A 14,910-nucleotide genomic window follows, 5' to 3' on the forward strand; every position below is an offset into this window, starting at 1 on the left:
GATGTAGTTCCTCCATTAATCATCCTCAGCCTTCTTCCTCTCCTACCCTCCCATTCTAGCTTTGCTGAAGTTTCCCCTCTATTGTCTGGAGTCTCTCTGGTATTCCTAATACTCCCTGATTTGAGCATATTAGAGAAAACATATGTTCCTTCTCTCTCTGTGCTTGGCTGATCTCACTTAACATAATGTTCTCCAGGTCTTTCCATCTTCTTGTGAATGCCATGATTTTCTTCTTCTTTATAGCTGAGTAGAATTCCATTGTGTGTATCTCCCATAATTTTGTAGTCCATTCATCTGTTAATGGAGACCTAGGTTGGTTCCATATATTGGCTATTATGAATTGTGCTGCTATGAACATGGGTATGCATATGTTTCTTCTCATCAAAGGAAGCCATCTAGAACCTAAAGAGAAAGCCTACGGAGTGGGAGAAGCTCTTTACCAGCCATCACTCTGATAGAGGGCTAATATCCAGAATATACAAAGAGCTCAAAAGACTCTACACTAGCAAAACAAATAACCCAATTACAAAATGGGCAATTGAATTGAATAGACACTTCAAAAAAGAAGAGATACAAATGGCCAATAGATACATGAAAAGATGTTCTTCATCATTAGCCATCAGGGAGATGCAAATCAAAACTATGCTGAGATTTTATCTAACCTCAATCAGAGTGGAAGCATAAAGAAATCAAATAACAACAAATGCTGGCGAGGATGTGGGGAAAGAGGAACTCTTTTACACTGTTGGTGAGAGTGCAAACTAGGTTAGCCACTATGGAAATCAGTGTGGAGATTCTTTAAAAAACTGGGAATGGATCTACCATATGATCCAGTTCTACCACTCCTGGGTATTTTTCCAAAGGGACTGAAATAAAAGAACTATAGTAACATATGAAAACACATGTTCAAAATACATTTTAAATAAAAAACCCTTTAATACCAAGTTCCTAGAAGCTGAAGTCTAAGTGATTTTCTGAGACTGTCAGATGTAATGTGGTAGCACCTGATATCCTCAGTACTTAACTCCAATGGTGTCTCCTTTTGTCTCAGAACCTAAAATATCATTTTTATCTTAATTTGAAAAAGAAAACCCTTATTAATTTTAATATTACTTCTGTTCCATTCCCTAGCCTTCCCCATTTTCAATTCTGGTTCAATTTCTTATTTTTTCTCTAATTTCAACCACAACACCATTTCTTCAGGTAATCTCCTTTTAAGAATGTAATGGTTGTTCTTTTTCTGACAATGCCCCTTTGCTTAGACTTTGTTTAGGATACCTTTCATTATTGGTCCCTTGTTTCAAAAGGTGTTTTTGCTTATATATTATTTGAGGGAAACTATATCTTCCATATTTATTTATATTTCTAGAACCTAGATGAGCATGCATTTAATAATAATAATATAAACATATAATATATATAAAATTGATAACAGTAGAATAGTGGAAGGGAATGGGAAGAGGGGAAAAGAAAAAAAAACTGATAAAAGAAATAATTTAAACTTTGCTTTGTCCATGTATGAAGGCATCACTACAAATCTTACTATATGTACTGGGAATGTTGGAAACTGGGGTGGGACTATAAAGAAGGAAATACTCTAAGACTTGTATGAATGTTTGTGAATATTTGTTCAGATTATTTGGACCTTATTGTGATGTATAATTACAATACACCAAAAAAAGTTTATGAAAGGAAAGAAGAAAATTAAATATGATCAAGAGAAAGAAAGAGAGAGGATTGCTAGTAACAATATACAGTCACTTTAGAAAAACTTTCTGAGATTTAGATTATGTAGTCTAGGTAATAATTATTGAGTATCTCAAAGGAAGCTAAAAATATAAATATCTATTAGCAGTCATCAACCATTATTGAGTTAGAATTATAAATATGGGAAATATCAGTAGAAAGATAATATGAGTTTTATGAACAGGTGAGATTGTGCAATAAATAAATTTTGAGGAGAAGGAAAGCCATAGCAAAAGAAAGAAAGTGAAATAGATGTGAGAATTATAGAAAGGATAAGAAATCAGATGCTCTCCCTAATATGTGAAAGCTAGGGAGAAATGGTTCATAGAAGGAATTCTGGACGAAGAAGGAGATAGTATAGATGAGCAAATGAGTTGACCTAACTGAAGAGTATGGAAGGGGAGAAGAGGGAAATTCTCTAATGCACATGATGAACATTAACAAATATATCCAAGTCAATCACCAAGCCAAACATGAGAAGGAGGGAGGGGGAGGGAATGGGGTGGCAATTGGGTAAGGGCTAATTGGGTGATGTGTGTAAGTATGTCTCCACTATCTTGCATCCCATTAAGATATATGAATACAATGTACCAATAAAAAATAAAAAAGAATTATAGGAATGATTCCTATTGACTTGTTTATGAAAATAATATTTGAAAATAAATTTGCTATTTCACTTGCCCCCTTGTTTTATCACAATCAGAACTAATTTTTTTTTTTTTTTTTTTTTTTTTGTGGTGGTGGTGCTGGGATTCCTGAAAGCCCGGGCTACACTCCCAGACCTATTTTATACTTTTTTATATTTGGAAACAGGGTCTCTTAAGCCAGCATGGCTGGCTTCGAACCTGTGTAATCCTCCTGTTTCAGCCTCCCAAGCACGGGGACTACAAGCATGCACCACCACGTCCGCCGAAAACTAAAATTTTAGGTCAAATAATATGAGATGCTCTTAAAAGTAAGACCAATTTGAGTGTGGTGTCATGATCTTACAATATCCGAACTCTAGAGGCTGAGATGGAGAATTGCAGATTTGAAGTGAGCCTCAGCAACTTAGCAAGACCTTGTTTCAAAATAAAAATAAATAAATAAATACAAAGAGGCCGAAGTTATAGCTTAAAGTAAAATGACCTTGGGTTCAAATTCCAGAACAACAACAACAAAAAAAGAGCAGTTTCCTAGAATAAAATGATCATCACATAAGAAGGGGACGTGGTCATTACCAAACTCATGCAGTATTGAAATATTGGCAAAAATGAGTAGAATGAAATAAATACAAAACACACTGAATAGTATTGAAATTCTTTATTCAACAATCATTGACTCGATAAATATAGCACTGATATTTTAGTATTTTAAGTGTAAATCATGAAATATTTTATTAAATTGAAAATCTTTTTCCTTGTATGTTATAAATAAATGCATGCAATATTTTATCTTATAACATTAGTTCTGAAAATTCTTGCTAATATCCTACTTCAAACATACTAAAATATTTTAACCCAGTTCACTTATGTTTGACATTATCAGAATATATTGATATTATTTTTTGTGATTGTTTCCAAGTTCTGGTTAACAATTTTAGAGGATATTGTTTTTATTTAACAATGGTTTCAAAGAAAATAAAATGTCTCCATTTAATTATTTAGACACCCGAATGGTACCCATAGCAATAGCACAAAATGGCCAGTCTTCAAAAGCTCTGAACAAAAATATCTCACCTTGAACACAGAATCACCAAGAGTGTACTCTAAACTACGTGCTCAACAATGCCGATTCTGGACTCTGTTTTTCCCCAAAGTCTTGGAAATGACAGGTGTGTATATTTACCATTTGTTAAATTAATAGATTGTGGATTATATGAGAAAGGAAAAAGTAGACCGTCCAAGCCACCGTTCCAATGATGGTGTTAGCTGGGTGTGATGGTGCACACCTCTAATTCTAGTACTTGGAAGGCTGAGACAGGAGTAATCACAAGTTCCAGGCCAGCTTCTGCAATGTAACAAGATCTTCAATAACTTGTGAGACCCTGTTTCAATATTAAAAACAATAAAATAGGGAAAGAGGTAGAACATGGAGGTAGGATGCCCCAGGGTTCAATCCCCAGAAACAAAAAAACAGAAAAACAAATGATGGTGTTAATTTGTATAACTGACTTTACAGCTATTTGATTCTGGTGAGTATGTGATTTTAACAATGTTTTCTCATCACGTTTAGATATGTTTTGAGGATTTACTCTGTAAGTAGCACTTTAGTGGCTAAATTAAATAAATAGATTATAAATTTCCTTTTGGATGTGTATAAACTCTAAATGGGGCCCTACTTACTATTCAGCCATAAGCATTTTCTAATAGATAAATGAATATATTTTAAGAAGAACAATTCATAAAATTAAAAAGTAAGCACTCAAAAAGTAAGGAAATAAATTTATTGATAATAGTAGAGTTCTTGGCATCAAGGGAAAGGAAAACTCCAAAATTGATATATTTAAAAACATAATCTAAATGTTTCTAAGTATTTTGAGATTGGTAATTATCCATTAAGAACACACACATATATGCATATATGTTTAAATTATAAAACAGAATAAACATATTTAGGATGTGATTGATTTAATGTATATAAGAAAATACTTGGAAAAGTAGTTCATATTACCAAATTAAGCATTTATTATTAAAAACATATTTTTGACAACTAGAGTTATCAAACACATTATCTTACTTTGCTCTGTTTTGAGAAGAATGGTGTCTGAAGACACCATGACTTTTTAAAATACTTTTGTTTGAAGTGACTGATATATTTTCATCAGACACACTGATGGCCGGCCATCTCTGACACTCTGATTGGCACAGAGCTCTCTGAGTTTCAGATTAGGTATTGGATGTTTTTACACTGTATATACACTTATCTTTTTGTTTCAAGACTTTTGGGGTTAGTTTTAAAAAATGATATGAAAGATGAATTGGATTGTTTAATATGCCTTTTGATTATCAGATATTACTCACCAAAATTACAATCTTGCATTCCATCTGTTCGGGAGATGTTCCTGAGATAGAAGTGCTCTGTGTACTACCAAATGTTCTGTGACATAATATATATACAGAGATGGGTCTCTGCATCCTTTGGCAGAACCACAGTGCAGTCCTTGTCCTCCATGTGTGAATAACAATGAGGTAACTCACTGAATTTGCCAAAAGACCCAAACAGATACCATTTAACATATCACAGACTACATATTCTTAATTTTTATTTAACATATTCTCAAAAACAAAGTCCTAATTAGAAGGAAATTAAATAGGGGGAAAGGAAAGTGGTGATTTTAAATGACTTATTTATTATAAGCTAAACTCACTCCTTCTGGATCAAACCCAAATTATCTATGGTGATTTGTTTGTTGCTAAGATAAAATAAATAACAAGTTCTGAAGATAAGCTTCAAAAACCTTTATGTCCAAATGCCGATATACCATAGAACTGCAGAGTTCTGAACCAGCTACTGCAGCTTCCAACGATGCTGGACTCTTTCTAGCTCTATAGAAATACCATAATTTCTCTGAAATAGTACCACACTAAGGTCAGTCCCAAGAAGACTGAAAAATACATAATTTTGTATTTAACCACCATTCTTTTCCAACCCCCCACCTAAAATTTTTTTCATGATAAATAAATTTTATAAATTCTAAAGTGAATACATGAAGTACTTGTTGTAATATCAACAATGAACTACTTAACAAAAATGTGTTACATTTTAACAAGCTAAACCGATTAATTACAATAATTAATGTTTTAGATTTTATAAAAAATAATGTAGGAAAATGTAAAATATTAAGAATACATGTTCTTCCTATACTGTTTTTTTTTTTTTTTTTCGGGTCTGGGGATGGAATCCAGAGGTATTTGACCTCCGAGCTATACCCCTTGCCCTATTTTTTATTCTTTATTTTGAAACAGGGTCTCACTAAGTTGCGGAAGGCTTCACTAAGTAGCTGAGGCTGTCCATGAACTGTGATCCTCCAGTCTCAGCCTCCCGAATGCTGGGATTACAAGCATGCGCCACCATACCCGGCTCCTATACTGTTTTTTTAAGTTTCAAAACCATTTTCCTCTTTAAGGTTTTATAAATTAATGTTATTTGTTTGACTTGGGCTAAAGGTTTTATGGATATTTTAAAGGTAGCTCTACAAGTAAAGGAAAATATCAAAGTAACTACTGACTCGCTTTTTTAAAATCAGAAAAGTTTACTTTGGTAAAGATGGATGTGTAGTAGGCTTTATGAGCATCACTTTAGTCAGAGTTTTACTTTTGAGCAATAAACGTTTCTTAATACAATGATTCTTAGACTTGTTTAAACATATGAATTACAGTGCTTTGCATACAGGCTCTAGTTCAGTACACACCAAGTCTGTTACTGCATGCACCTGCAAGAAATAAAACATACAATATTTTTTTCAAATTTAACCAAGTTTTCACTTTCACTAAGAATACCACTGCATATTATCTCATGCCTCTGAAATAAAAGTAGAAAATGATGCTTTAATTGACACCAGTAATATCTATAATTTTTATAGAAAGTAAAATAATAAATTTATTTTAAAATATTTGATCTTCATATCATCTTCCTAAAAAGAAGCATTAGATATAGTAAGTGATTCTTCCAACTGGCCTTTGAGTAAAGCATGAAACATTTTGCTTACTAAAACTGATATTTAAGAATAGAATAGTCACTTTGTAGAATCATTTGCTACTATTTGCAAATTAGTAAGACTGACAACCAAACGTAAGAGAAATTCCAAGTCCCTAAGTTTGAGGACACAGTGATTAAGAGGACCATTTATGAAGCAGGAAGTTGAACCCCACCAGACTTCAATCTTCTGGTGCCTTAAACTTTGACTTCTCCAGAACTGTCATAAGTACATTTCTATTTATTTCACCCAGTATAGGGCATTTAATTTCATGAGGAGTATAAAATATTGTATCTACATTAGGAGATTACTATATTGTCAAAATTATTCCTAAGTATGAGTAATGCTGACATAATAGACTCCCCAAAATATTATTTAACATTTCTTGATTTTTTTTTTTTTTTGGTGGTACTTGGGTTTCTGGAAACCCTTCTACCTCCAGGCTACACTCCAAGACACCTATTTTTTATATTTTTTATTTGGAAACAGGGTCTTTTAAACCAGCAAGGCTGGCTTTCTGTCTCTGCCTCCCAAGCGCGGGGATAACAAGCCTGCGCCTCCATGCCTGGCTTAACACGTCTTTAAACCCAACATAGAGGGTTACTTTCTGGGGAAGTGTGGAGGTCCTGGTGAGTGGAGGATATTGCTTTTCAATTTGACATTTTTAAGACATTAACAACATATTAAATGTTTATTAAGTGAAATAAAAATTATCCTAATATAAATTTTGCATAAAATATGAAAAAAGAGAAAAATACTTTCTAATCTATCAGACATCGTAGCAGGTTAGACTGATTATCTTTCTAGATACTTAGCAGTTAATTAATATGAGAACATGTTTAGAATATGTTACCACATGTATAATAAGATATCTGGTAGAAATGTAATTTGTTTTTATTTTCATTTTCTTATGAGTTAATTTATAATCCTTTACAGTGCTTATACTCTGCCAGTGTGTCATATGAACTGCACTAGCCTCCAGACCTGTACAAATGAAATGTAGGAGTCTGCTTCTACATTGAGGTGTTAGAGTCAGGGTAGAGGTTCACAGCAAGCATCGAAGACAAGATACTGCCCTGAATTTTAATTTGAAGGCTAAGTGGAGAGAAACCAGATAAGCAGGGACCAGAGATGAATCCTAGAATCCTGAGGAATTTAAATTTGATCTTAAGCAAAGCCATTGTATACTTTTAAATGGAAGTCTAACATGTTCAGATTATTGATTCTTGAATGTATTAGCTTTCACTGCATATAAGAGATTTTCTCTGGAGTCTCTTTAGGAGTATTAAATGACATCAACATAATAATTGCATTTTTAAGATTGTGTTTTTCAACCAAATAGCTGCTTTTGTTTGCTAGTTTGTATCAGGAATATGATAGCTTCTCATATTACTTATGGATACATTATATCTTATTTATATTTGTTATATTTATTCTTTAAAATTATTCTAAAAGTGCTTTCTTGGTTCTAGGATAAAAGTGTTTAACATTAAATTTACCTCTGAATGTAAATTCTTATTCAAGAAACAATATAGAAGTATTAAATTTTAAAACAATGAATTTATTTTTTCTGAATATAGCTGTGGCATCTAAATAGTGCTTTTACTTCCTGTGTTATGATTTGATTCTCTTTAACAAAAGTAATTTAAATTTGAAGTTTTATGAATATTAAACATTTAATCTTATTTATAAATAATTACTTATTTAGTTTTGGGCTTAATTTTTTCCATGCCTGTTATTCCTATTGCCAACTCTTGTGATTTTAAATTTATTTTTATTCTATATATTTGTCCTTGTTCTTTCACTTTTCACTTTCCTGTGTTAAAATTATACATCATAATGAAGTTCAAAGTGAAACAAACATACATGCACACTCTCTTGGTGTATTTCCTCTGTATTCCATACTGCTCCAAGCTCCTTCCTCCCCATATATGATAGTAATATTAGTAATACCTTCATGCATGGACATAGCATAATTTGAAATTGTTTTTAAGTCCTTCCTTTCACCTCCCCACCTCCTTCTTCCATCCTCTTCCACTATTGTCTCTCTCCTCAATTACTCAAAGAATATTTTGTTTCCTATTTCCTCTCTGGCTTCCACATATGAGGGTAAACATTCAATTCTTGAATTTCTGAAACTGGCTGCTCTCAGTTTAATATTTTCTAGTTTTATCCATTTTCCTAAAAATTACATAGTCTTTGACTTATTTATATCTACATAAAATCTCATTAGTCTCCTTTCTATTTATGAAAGCAACAGTAAACAGCTTCACATGGTAGGCAAATGAAATAAAATTGTTTTGAATTAAAATATGTCTAAATTAATGTATAATCTACATGTGATGACAATTACTAAGTTATCTTTATTCATTAATAAATACTGATATGTAAGCATTTTTATCCAGAATAATGTTCGGTTATAGTGTTATATACAAACACACACACACACACACACACACACACACACACACACATTGCATAGATTTGTTTATTGGGGAAGGAATTAGTTAATGAGAAGACAATACATATATCTTCTTGGAAAATAAAGATAATATTGTGTAGTAAAATTTGAAATAAATATAAATTAATATCTAATTTAATTTATTGTACATTTTGTATATAAATTTTATGTTTATATTTTATTTACATTTACAGGTAAATTAAAAGTTTTTCGGGCACAGTGTGTTAATAGCACACACCTGTAATCCCAGTACTTGAGAGGCTGAGACAGGAAAATCATAGGTTTGAAGACAGCTTTAGCAATTTAGCAAGTCAATGTTACAAAATATAAAAATCAGGGGTGGTAGGTGAGTAGCTTAGAAGCAGAATTCCCCTTGGTTAAATTCTCAATACCAAAAGTACTGATAAAAGAAAGGATTCTCACATAGAAAGAAACACTGATCAACAATAAAAATAAGAAAAAAATAAAATATCGGTGTAGAATATACTTGGAGAAAATGTCATCTGTAACTAAATGATTTTTAATTAATGTAAACAGAGAATGATATTTAGATTAATGCAACTTATCCCATATTTTACAGGAAATATTGATGAAGCAGAACAAGAGTGGAAAGCAGGATTTCATCGCTGGAACAATTACATGATGGACTGGAAAAATCAATTTAATGATTACACTAGCAAGAAAGAGAGCTGTATGGGTCTCTAATTAATGGATTTGCCCTTTATATAATTTTTTTTCTTGTAGATGAAGGCAAAAATATCAGTAGTTCTCTGTACTCCTACTAAGAAAGCTATTATATAGCTGAAACAAAAATGCCAGAAGGATAATATTGATTCCTTACATTTGCACTTAGTATTTTACCTAGCATTTCAATACACAAATGGCTAGAACATGTTTAATTAAATTTCACAATATGGGAAACTCAACAATCATTTATATGCATATTAAATGATGTACTGCTTCAATCGCTCTTTCGTGATTTATCATTAAGATTCTTCTTTTAAAAGTTTGTATTCTGTTGTTAGATGCATATGTATTTTCATCACCATTCATAAAAACATATTTTAAAAATAAATTGAATCTTGAAACAACTGGCTACTATAATTTACAATGGTATTTCTTCTAATCAATTTACAAAAATTACCAATGTAAGCTATTAAAAGAAGCAAAATAATTAGAACATTTTGTCTTTCACAAAATATAAAAGAGAAACTTAAAATAAGAGGCTCAGCCTTTGAAACATCTTAGACACAGAGTATTTCTATCTACAGAGAGTCAAGGAGTTTCTGTGAAAAATTTAAGAACAATTGATTGGAGAAAGTGGTTCATGTTATTATTTCTTATGCCTAGGACTTGGCAAATGAGGCATGTTCTCAGGTGTTTTGCACAAATTACTAATATTTTCCTAATTATTGATCTCACAAAGAATACTTTAAAAGGGTTTCTAATGCTAGGGAAGAGACATAATTCTGTTTTATGTTTCAGAGGATTATATATCAAAAAAAAAAGTGATTAAGAGAACTTACTAGAACACTGGAAAAATGGCCTCTGAAAACAAGACTGAGTTGTGGGATAGAAAGTCTTATAATGCACATGGACTTTATGTGGTTGTTTCTTATCAGAACAAGAAAGGAATTATACAACAACAATGTTCATTTACAGTACATTTATGTCATATCAAAACTGATTTGGCTTTTTTCACAACTATTTCTAAAATAACATGAGCTCTGCATGATTCTTTGAGTGGCAGCCATTGAAAGGGCAGTAGAGTTGCAAAATTTTTATTCAGGGACTCCAAAATCAAGAGATAACTCTCTCTAGAAGGAAACACAAATCATTGACTCTGATTTCTTGGAAATTTGTACTCCAATCGGTTCCTAGTTAAAAAGAAGGTTGGGTAAGTTGAAATTTTATGTGTATCAGTATTAAGATGTCAAAATGACATACAGAAAGCCATGGGAGCTATCACATAATTTTGGTAAATTTTGGAGACATATGTCTAAAGAACATGACAATTGTATCTAAGCTTGCAACAAATAAGCATAATAAATCCAATCAGTGTTAGGACATTAGCTTGATCAATCACATATTGAAAAAATTTTATAGTTTGGTATTTAATATATGTATAAGAAATAAATTAGCAAGTTATAGCTTGCTTAAATTTTCTGCAACTTGGCTACTGAAAAAAGTTCTGTAAAAGGTAAGGGAAGGTAGTAAGGCAGGAAGAAGAATTAATGAAGGAAATACTTTCATTGATATTGATGTTTTGTACAAATATGAAATTATTATTGTTAATCCCATTCTCATGTGTAGGGAAGAGAAATTAGTGGGGACAGAATTTAGGGAAAGCTCACTAGGTGCTGTGTACATGATGACCCTATCACTCTGACCTACATTATGATGTTAGAATACAATACTTTTATTGGTACATTGTAGTCTCACATAAGATGCATTCATATATATACATATATATATATATATATATGTATATATATATACATATATGTATATATATGTATAAGTATGTGTGTATATATATATATATTATGCATTCATATATAGTAAAATAATTTCTAAAAAATCGGAAACTATTTTTGAATATAATTTCACCTATGACATGTTTTGCATAATATCTCAATAAATAGAACCTCTGCAAATGGCTGGAAAAGGGTGGCAAACTCAATGGTTAGTAAAATTTCATGTTACAGCAGTCACCATACTTAATTTAAGAAAGGCCTTTTTTTTATTAGGAGTTTGTTTTAAAATTAGGGTGTTCAGGGAAACATACTTAAAAAATTTGAATAGATTTATTTAATGTAAATGTAAACTGGAAGCACTACTTATTAAACTTCAGACTCTCAAAAATTAAAGTAGAACACAACAGATTTGCACATGCATACCTGCACCTATTTACACACAAAGGAATCAATTAATGTCCAGCTTGGAATGACAGTGAAGAAATTCATTAAATGGCTCCATGAAGGGGAAAATCAGAATAGGAGATCAGGGGAGTATATAATTGTTATATGACAGTCATCTATTTATACACTTAAAAATAATGTAAAATTTTGCAGTTAAAGTTTGAAAACTTTATTTACTTTTCAAAAATTTATTTACTTTCCATCAGTGTGTTTTAGCTAGACATTGCAGTGAGATTCAAATTCATATATATACAAACACACAAACACACACTTCCACACTTCTTTGAGTGTTTTATTCCACACTCCATGACACACACTTCTTTGTTTCTCCACACTCCACTCCACTCCACACAGGGAAGTATATCACATTTTTTAAACTGTAGGTGCTCACTTTGTAACCCAGGATGTGGTCTCTTTTAAAGAACATTCCATGAGAAGCTGAGAAAAATGTGAACTCTGCTGTAGTTGGGTGGAATATTCTGTATTTAACTAATAAGTCCATTGGTTTATGGTTTTCTTTACATCTGAGGCATCTTTACTGACCTTTTGTTTAGATCAGTCTAACAATGTGAGAGAAGAGTTGAAGCTTCCTGGTATTATTTTACTGGGATCTATGTGTGACTTAAAGTCACAAACTTTTGTGTGTGTGTGTGTGTGTGTGTGTGTGTGTGTGTGTGTGTGTGTGTGAAAGTGGCTGCACTTATCTTTGGGGCATAAGTGTTGACTAGACTATTGTCATTTTTCTTGTGGTATTGTTCTCTACACTAGTAAAAAAATAATTTGCTTTGTCTCATCTGTTAAGCTTGGGGTTGAAATATAATTTGATATCATAGTTGCTATTCTTGCTCGTCTTCAAGTTCCATTGGTATAGATTATCTTGTTCCAGTCCTTCATCTTTAGTTTGTGACTAACTTTTAAGATGTTTCTTGCAGGTGTCATATATATATATTTTCTGGGTTTTAATATATTTTTTTACCTTTTGTCTTTTTTTGTTTGTTTGTTTGTTTTTGTTTTGCTGTACTGGGGATGGAACCCAGGGGCATTCTACCTCCAAGCTACACTCCCTGTCCTATTTTTTATTCTTTATTTTGAAGCAGGGTCTCACTGAATTGCAAAGGGCATGACTAAGTAGCTGAGGCTATCTGTGAACCGAGATCCTCCTGTCTCAGCCTCCTAAAAGCTGGGATTACAAGCGTGCGCCACCACGCCTGGCTACCTTTTATCTTTTTATTGAGGAGTTGAAGCCATTTGTATTCAGCATGATAATTGAGAAATGAATTTTAGTTACTAATATTTTGAGTATTAATGTCTGTTTGAGGTAGTGATTATTCTTTTCTGCATAGTTGCTTGATGGAAATTATTGTTTCTCTGGGTCTGGCATTTATTACTTATTTCTTTTTATAATTAATCTCTTTGAGTATTTTCTCTAGTGCTGGTTTGGAGGACATAAATTCTTTCAGCTTCTTTTTGTCATGAAATATTTTTATTTCCCCATTAAATCTGACAGTGTTTCTGGGTAAAAAATTGTTGGCTGCAAGATGTTTCCAAGTTTGGAATATGTTCCACTAGTCCTCCTCACTTTCATAACTCGTTTGGGGAAGTCTGGAATGATTCTAATTGGTTTTCTTCTGAATGTCACTTGGACTTTTGCTTTTGTTACCTTTAAAATTGTCTAATTAGCCAGGCATGGTAGTACATGCTTGTAATCCCAGCATTTTGGAGGAAAAGACCATCGGATCATGGTTTACAGACATCCTCAGCTACTTAGCGAGACCCTTGCAACTTCGTGGAACCCTGTTTCAAAAAGTAAAAAGACTAAAATATAAGACTAGGGGTGTAGCTTGGAGGTGAAATGCTCCTGAGTTTCTTCCCCAGTACCACACACACAAAAATATTTTCTCCTTGACATCTACATTAGTCAAATTTATTATTATTTGATGTGGTGAACCTTTTCTCTGATGTGCCTAAAGGAAGTTCTATAAGTTTTCTGTACCTGTGTATCAACCTCTTCATCAAAGTTTGAATATTTTTCTGATATTATGTTTTTAAAAAGATTGTTGATCCCTTTTGGTTTTACCTTCTATTTCCTCTTTCCAATTATTCTTAGGTTATCTTTTTTAAGATGGGCTTATATCTCTTCAACATTCAATTCATGCTGTTAATTTTTTCTAAATTATATACTATGCATTCATTCTTGGAGTAATCATCTTCTAAGAGTAAGATTCTATTCTCCATGTGGTCTAATCTATTGTATCATGTATATTTATTGCAGCAATGCCTTCACATCAGTCATTTCCTCCTTCAATTTCTTCAGAGCTTCTTTCTGATTCCTGTTCAGAGTGTAAGATTCTTTATTTGTTTCTTTATTTCAGGTTTTTTCTAAAATCATTTTGGAAATCCTGTATTATTTCTACTACTAAATTACTGATTTGTTCTTTTCATTGTCTGAATTCTGTGTTGCTGGGTTCTGTTATTCTGGGATTGTAGCAGCTCATTGTTTCTTTGCTATTTCTCCTCATAATTTTGTTTCTTATGTTTGTATCTTTGTTGTTTTTGATAGCTTTCTCTGAATCTTTGGGTGCTGGCCAGTATATTCAAAGGTAAGTTGTGCTGTATTTAATGGTGAAGGTTGAGTGAGGAAGAAGGTGCTGAAGTAATAAATGCAAGAATAGGGTAAAGTAGCAGATAGGATAAAATAGAATAAGAATTTGAGTTTAGAAAGGTAACATATAGTAGAGATTAGAGACAGTGAATATGTGGGAGGATTCTGCTAACCAATGTAGAACATTTAGTAAAGTGGATTTCATACAAGACAAAGAAAAAAATTTTTTAAATGGGATGGAGAGAAGAAAGTAGATATGAATGAGAAAAGATGCTTATAAAAAGGGTGGGAAAGAGCATACAATTACACATACATACACACAAAATAAATATATAAATCAATAAACCTCACAAATATATGAATACTGAGCAGACTTGGCCTCTGCAGTCCTGCTGGGTCTGAGTGAACTTTATTCAGCTGTTTAAGGTTTATATTCTATAATAGGTTCTCAAGCATGTTCCAAACACTCTCATTTGCTCTATGACCTGTAGTAATGATGTTG

General features: G+C 32.3%; 1 protein-coding gene across 1 annotated transcript in view; it reads left to right on the forward strand.

The window, feature by feature from the left end:
• Positions 1-9,590, forward strand: part of BCHE (butyrylcholinesterase) — a gene marked incomplete at both ends in the record, with an annotated part of 65,228 nt that extends 55,638 nt beyond the window's left edge. Inside the window, 2 exons of the mRNA XM_080696169.1 lie at positions 3,393-3,559; positions 9,466-9,590. Of these exons, the coding sequence (XP_080552295.1) occupies positions 3,393-3,559; positions 9,466-9,590 (292 nt within the window). The remainder of the gene's footprint in view (positions 1-3,392; positions 3,560-9,465) is intronic.
• Positions 9,591-14,910: the final 5,320 nt, after the last annotated feature.

This window comes from Muscardinus avellanarius, assembly GCF_963383645.1.
Source record: "Muscardinus avellanarius genome assembly, chromosome: 5".
Classification (NCBI taxonomy): domain Eukaryota; kingdom Metazoa; phylum Chordata; class Mammalia; order Rodentia; family Gliridae; genus Muscardinus; species Muscardinus avellanarius.